This window comes from Branchiostoma belcheri, unplaced genomic scaffold, assembly GCF_001625305.1.
Source record: "Branchiostoma belcheri isolate BF01 breed outbred unplaced genomic scaffold, Haploidv18h27 scaffold930, whole genome shotgun sequence".
Taxonomy (NCBI): Eukaryota; Metazoa; Chordata; class Leptocardii; order Amphioxiformes; family Branchiostomatidae; genus Branchiostoma; species Branchiostoma belcheri.
The window spans coordinates 1-6,870 of NW_017804610.1; the positions used below are offsets into that span (position 1 = coordinate 1).

General features: G+C 41.9%; 1 protein-coding gene and 1 pseudogene across 1 annotated transcript; one reads left to right on the forward strand and one right to left on the reverse strand.

The window, feature by feature from the left end:
- Positions 1-2,460: 2,460 nt before the first annotated feature.
- LOC109461522 lies at positions 2,461-3,667 on the reverse strand (annotated as a pseudogene).
- Positions 3,668-4,460: 793 nt separating this feature from the next.
- On the forward strand, positions 4,461-6,649 carry LOC109461523 (delta-type opioid receptor-like). The gene is made up of 3 exons (XM_019757902.1): positions 4,461-5,187; positions 5,748-5,910; positions 6,465-6,649. The coding sequence occupies exons 1-3, from the start codon at positions 4,528-4,530 to the stop codon at positions 6,647-6,649; spliced, it is 1,008 nt and encodes a 335-aa protein (XP_019613461.1). The 5' UTR covers positions 4,461-4,527.
- Positions 6,650-6,870: the final 221 nt, after the last annotated feature.

Sequence of the window (6,870 nt, forward strand, 5' to 3'; positions counted from 1 at the left end):
TACTATTTTCAATTGTTTTACTCTTTCATCCCAATTCAGTTGTACAAGAGTATCTTTACAATGTCCAAAGTAAACTCCTAAGGATTTAATAGGCTCTGAGGGCCACTCAATCCCTTCCAACTGTTTCTTTCTATCTTTCCATGGGCCTAGCCACAGTCCTTTTGTTTTTAATCTATTTAGTTTGAGACCTGTGACAATGTGAAAGTGACCAATACATCTTAACACTTCAATCAGTGATTCTTCACTAGATAGGAATAATGTAATATCATCCGCAACTTGACATAATTTAATTTCGTTTTCATCTATCATAATTCCTTCTACATTTTTGTTACATTGTATAATATGAAACAGTATCTCAACAACAAATAAAAAAAGGAGAGACGCTAAGGGGGCAGCCTTGCTTGATACCCCGTTTAATTTGAATAGTGGCTGTTCTCCATCCATTGTTTATTATTGATGCAATGCAGTCTGTGTAAATGTTTTTACCCAGCTGATAAAAGTGGGTCCAAAGTTAAACTATCAAGAACTTTAACCATAAAGTTGTGTTCAATGGTATCCGAATGCTTTTTCGAAGTCTAAAAAAGAATCATCCCAGGGTTATTCTTGTCATCGCAGTAATCTATGGATATCCATTTATTAATCTAACATTCTGACCGATGAAACGGCCTTTAATGTATGCCGTCTGGTCGTTGTTTATTAATTTATCAAGATGGGGTTTGATTCTGTTGGCCAATATAAATGCGAGTATTTTGTAATCAGTATTTAATAAGCTCAAAGGTCTCCAGTTATCTAAAGACTCAGGGTCTCCTTTCTTGAAAAGCAATCTTAGCAAGGCTTTTCTAAACGAACATGGCAGTTTTCCTTCATTGAGACCCATTGTAATAACATCATGGATCAGAGAGCTTATCTGAGGCCAGAATACTTTGTAAAATGCGCCAGGGAGACCATCAGATCCCGGTGATTTTCCATCTTTCATATTTCTAACAGCTGTCTCACACTCAAGTTCTGAGATTGGTTTTTCACAGTTATCTTTCTCCTCTTCTGTAAGTGTTTTAGGAATGTTAATTTTCTCAAGATATTCATCAATTTCGTTATCTGCAATGTTTTAGATGTATATAGAGTTTTATAAAAATTCCGACATTCTTTTAATATAGTAGGCTGATCTTGAATCTTTGAATTTTCTTACAGATAAGGCTGTTACACAATTTTGTGCTTGCTTTTCTTTTCCTAAATTTAAAAAATACTTGCTGGGTTTTTCCCCTTCAGTAATGTGGATGGTTTTTGCTCTGATCTGTTCTCCTTTTGCTCTATCTTCATAAATTTTTTCTAACTGTTTCTTTGTAGAGTCGTACTCTGCTAAAAGTTGGGTATCTAGATTTTCATTAATGTCTTTCTCAATTTCTTCCAATTTGGACAATAAGCTTTTTTCCAGACTATTTCTTTCTTTTGCTTGTTGTTTTGACCAAGAAATGGAGAACTCCTTTATTTTTATCTTGCACATTTCCCAGATTAGATCTGGCTTATTACTTTTAAATTCCATTTTGGTATCAATTATGATTTTTTCAACTTCTTGTTTGTAAGTTGGGTCATTTAGGAGACTTACATTTAATTTCCAAATTCCGTTGCCTTTTGGTATTTTCTTAGTATACAGATCTATGAATACAGCATTATGATCACTTCTTATTCCAGGATAATGTCCAGCTTCAGAGACATTACTTCTACATGTGCTTGATACAAGCCAGTAATCAAGTCTGCAGGCGACTGCTGGTGTTTTCCTTCTCCAAGAATATTTCTTAAGGCATGGATGTAGATATCGGAAAATGTCAATTAGATCAAAAGAGCGACAGAAATCTTTCAATGGCTGATTTTTTTCAATGGTAGACCCACCTATTTTATCAAGGCTTGTATCAAATATGTCATTAAAATCTCCACCAACAAGCATTGGATAGAGATTCCAATCTTTCAGCCAATCCTGAATACCATACAGGAAATTACTTCTTTCTCTAGGATCATTGGGGGCATAAATACATAGTAAGGTGTATTTCTCCTTCTCATACATAAAATTTACAATAATTTTTCTTCCTTCATGGTCAATTTTGTGTTCTAGAATATCAAATGGTACTTTTGGGTTAAAAAGGATACTAACACCCTTACTATGATTTGTTCCATAAGAATGGATAGTCTTACCACCCCAGTGTTTGTCAATGCTTTGTTGTATATCACCTGTCAGGTAGGTTTCTTGTAAGAGGCATATATCTGCTTTTTTTTTTTTCAGCCACAGTAATGTTTGATTTCGTTTATTATAGTTTCTTAAACCTCTACAGTTAAAGGATATCAACTTCAATTTATCCATCCACATCTTTCAAGAGAGTTGGATGAACATTATTGAAGAGAGAGTTACCTGACATTTGACATACACAATATACACCTAGGTACAAGTAGGTTTTTTTCGTGACTTACTGCTTCCTTTTGTACCCTGCTTCTGTTTACTATAGGATTGTCTCTGCTCCTTAAGCCAGTTTTCTAGTGTGGGCTGTGTAGAGTCTGATAGCTCACACATTTCTGTAGGCTTGTCGTTTGTGATGTCATCAGTCTTCTTTTGCTTTTTGTGTTCATCATTGTTCTTGTGGCTGTGACTCTTGCTTCTGCTTCTTGTGTTGTGTTGCACGATGCTTGGTGGAGCTGTTGGTTCTTCGCTGTCAGGAGATGTCCCTCTGTCCTGCTCGTCGCTGACACAGCTGTTCTCATCCGACTGCTCATCTTCAGAATCCATGCCAAGGTTGCAAGCAGGATCACCACGCTTATGTCCAGGTTTTTTGCACTGAACACATACAACAGGTTTGTCGCATACACTCTTGTGATGCCCCGTTTCAAGACAGTTGCTGCATGTGAGTCTCTGCGTTTGGCTGGCTTCTTTCTGTTCCCTGTGATAGAAATCAGCCTGGAAAAGTCCTACGGACATCCTTCGTGGTAAAGGGGTAGAGGGTTTCTCTATGTACAGGAATCTTCTCCCTGTTAGGAAACGTGTTAACTTGCCGTCTTTGTTTCTTGCCCTTTCGTCGATGACCCGACTTGTGAGCTTGTAGCCACGTGAGCGTAGCGTTTTAGCTATTTCTTCGTTATCGTAAGACAACGGTATGTTACTCACTACAACTCTCGTCGATGCTGTGTCTGGTCGTACAACGTAGGGGTTTTTATGGAGCAGGCTTGCCTCTTGTCCTCGTAGCGTGATTGCGCCGGCTTGAAGAAGAGTCAGGCGTGCACCGACGGTTTGTGGATATAGCCGCCAAAAGGCATTTCCTCTTCCTTGCGGTTGTGCTCCTATGATCGAAATGGGCCGGATACATCCTCAGCGGCTAGGCAGATTTCAAGACAGCTGAGTGGTGCATCCTCGGTGTTTATGGCAATGTCTGAGGTCTGCACAAACACAGGTTCCACTCTCCCGGATTCCTCCTGTCTCTGTTCGTGGGGAGGGGGGTTGCGTGGCGCCATGTTGGAACGTCACTGACTGAGTCTGGAAGACGTCGTCTCTACAGTTTCTCGGTGAAAACAGTGCACGAGGTGAAGTCACAATGTCCTTTGTATCACCAAGAGTCGATAGAAGGAGCAACAGTGTAAAAAAATTGCTAAAAACGTCGCAAACAAATGATTTTCGAAGGTACGAAATTACGAGAGATTTAGAAGACGGCCATATTGGACCATTGCATGATGGGAAATCCCCATACATACGTACTAGCATATTTCTTGGGAGTCTAATAACAATAACATGCGATTCTGATTCTGAAAAGCAAATGTTTATGAATTGGGATCTGCTAACAAAAAGCCCATGACTCATATGTTAATGGATATATGATGCAAACAGCATGGCATCATGTTTAACGTCAAACATCGTTAGTAAATATAATCTTACGATTTATGGCAAAGCTTAATGGATGAAATGTTTACTAAGCCCTTCTCTTGACCCAGGTGACTAATAGCAATACATCACAGACTTATCCCCTGGATAAGAGATTGTAAGTGGCTCCAAACGTTTCTTTGCGTGGTGCAATAGTGGAGGCACCTGCTCAAATTAGTACTAATATTTGGTATTAGAACGTGAAGACATGTGATCAATAGTAATACGTATGGGGTATAAGTAACCTTATGAGCCCCATACACATTAAGTTTTAAATATATGTTGATACAACAGAATGCAGGTGATGTCTGCTAATAATTTGGGTTATATCCTTCCGGCCATTAATATTCAATGACGTAATCCTTAATGGCATGATAGGCTGAGCATCAATTGGTCAAACACATTGTTAAGAGGACTACCATTTCAGCCTGATATAAAGATAGGATACAGTTTTGCTTGTTTTTCCATTAAGGAGGGGATTCACTGAGCACATCGGCAAAGTACGTTTCTCTAGTTTGGTCTGAAGCATTGATGTCCATTTCAACGGGCAACGTAAAGCCGACAAGAAGCACGCTGTATTGATACGAATATACCCCACCAGCTTGCCTTTGTATCGAACCAAACAGCTCAACATGAGTACCAGTAATTCGTCTTGGGACCTATCTCTAAGCGAGAAAGTCCTCCGTAATGCGGGTACCGCTGTGGGGTCGATGTTTGCAGCGGTTGGTACAGCGGGCAACCTGCTAGTCATGTTCATCATCTTACGTTTCCCCCGCATGCGAACTGTTCCCAACGTTTATATCTTCTGTATCGCGCTTTCTGACTTAGCCATTCTCACCGTGGCTCCTTTTATTATTCACTTCTACCGCGTGGGGCAGTGGGTGTTCGGGCCTGGCTCGTGTGAAGCAGAGTCCTGTATCAAGTTTACCAGCATGTTCGCCAGTTTCTTTCTCGTCAGCGTGTTTAACGTCCAGCGCTACCAGGTCATCGCGCATCCGCTGGAAACCAGACGGCGCCAGAGCGTGCGGAAAGCCGCTGTCATCTGTCTGAGTATGTTCGTCCTGGCGCTTGTTGCAAACCTGCCGTTCTGCGTGACGTCTGTGGTGGTGGAGGAGGATGTAGGCGGGAGGAACGCGACGGTGTGCCGGTACTTCTGGCCCGAGTGGCGGAGCGTCCCGAAGTTTGCGGAGAAGGCCCGGCGGTTGTACCTCACCAGTCTGGGGTTCCTCCTGCCGCTCAGCTTCAACTTCACCCTGTACGTCCTCATCATTCGTAAGCTGCGGCGTCAGGATGTGAGTACGGCATCTAATTCTAAAGCTCTTGTCACACATAGTCCAATATTTGCATATTGCCTGCCGAACATTCGCGAACTCTCCCCAACCATGGTTGGGAGTAGGTCGGGAGCAAGGTTTGCTGAGTCGGTCGGTGTTCGGGCTGGTCGGTTATAGCTAGGCCAGAACGGTTCAAAATGTTTAAAACATTCGGATGTGGACGAGAGCTCTGGCCATATGGTTGGCTGGTGTTCGAGAGTACGTCGGGGTGTGGTTGGCAGTAAAATTTGACTCAAACTTAACTCAAATTCGATTCGTATAGAATGGTACGTATGGCCTAAATCTGGTCAGACTGGTCAAACCTTGGTCGGCTGATGATCGGGGGAAGGTTCTGAATGAGTGTCGACAAGGGCTTGACTCATCACATAAACTTGTATTGTATAATGTTTGGTTGATTTGAACTAATTCTCAAATTCGCTGATGTTACATCATATTTGTATTCTTTTCTACTATATACAAATGGGAACACATTAGAGCAAAGTAGGACACAGCAGAACCAATTTTTGTCGATTCCTTAACAGGCTTTCCGGTCAGCTGCGACCAGGCAACGCGAGAAAGATTCGGCGACAGCCGTTACCAAAATGCCGGCATTTATGACAGCATCATTCGTGGTCTGCACGGGTCCGTTCCACCTGTACAACTTCATCAGAGCAGTATCAGACATACACATATCTGAGTATGTAGGTAAGTAACCATAGTGTACCATTTATGAAGGTTTACATTTTGACATGTGACTATCACCTCTTCAAGAAGACAAATCTGAGACCAGACTGTGTGGTTTGCACCACTCACACCGGGGTCTCCTGCTCTTTTCAATAAGTGTGGTGGGATCTTAAGTTAAACGTGCTCAAGATGTGGTTCTTTTTATACATGGGACCTCCCTAACCGAAGCTAGGTACTCATTTACCCCTGAGTGAAGTGAGGAAAAGGTGCCTTTCTCAAAGGCACAACAGTGGGGCCTGCCAGGGATTCGAACCCAAAACCTTCAGATTTTGAGTCAACAACCCTAACCACAATCTGCTGATGTACAGTAGCATTTGCATGGTACGATGCAGATGTATGATTGACAGAAATATGTCTCTATGTTCTTACTTTCAGAGATGCACACAGAAGTACTGTGATATATTAAATGATACAATTCTCCTGCTCGATAAAACGACAGTAACATGTGACAGCACATACGGCGCGATGAAACCTTGCAAAAGTCACACTGACATGTGATTGTTTCCTTCCGTCAGGGATGTGGGTCAAGCCGCTGTTCTTCGGGAACAGTGCCCTGGACCCCGTCATCTACGCGCTCATGGGGACCAACTTTCAGGACTGCCTCAAACAGCTCTTCTGTCGGCGGCCTCCGCCAAAGGGCCGGCCAAATGATAACGTCAACGAGCAAAGTTCATTTTACGCGATGGATGTCATAGAGTGATGTTTTTATTTTATTTTATTTTATTTTATTTTATGAAGATATACGACATTTGTGGAAGGACTGACATATATAACAGGTGACTATCACCTCTTCAAGATGTCAAACCTGAGACCAGACTGTAAGGTTTGAACCACTCACTTCACACCGTACTATTTTCGATAAGTGCAATGGGTTCTTTAACGTGCGTGGGGTTTGGCTCTCCCAAACACGGGACCTCCATC

What these genes read in the sequence shown, in the direction of transcription:
- LOC109461523 (XM_019757902.1), top strand. Translation starts at nt 4,528, where the DNA reads ATGAGTACCAGTAATTCGTCTTGGGACCTATCTCTAAGCGAGAAAGTC. An exon ending in GTAAGCTGCGGCGTCAGGAT is followed by an intron (nt 5,188 to 5,747) that starts GTGAGTACGGCA and finishes ATTCCTTAACAG; the next exon opens with GCTTTCCGGTCAGCTGCGAC. An exon ending in ACACATATCTGAGTATGTAG is followed by an intron (nt 5,911 to 6,464) that starts GTAAGTAACCAT and finishes TCCTTCCGTCAG; the next exon opens with GGATGTGGGTCAAGCCGCTG.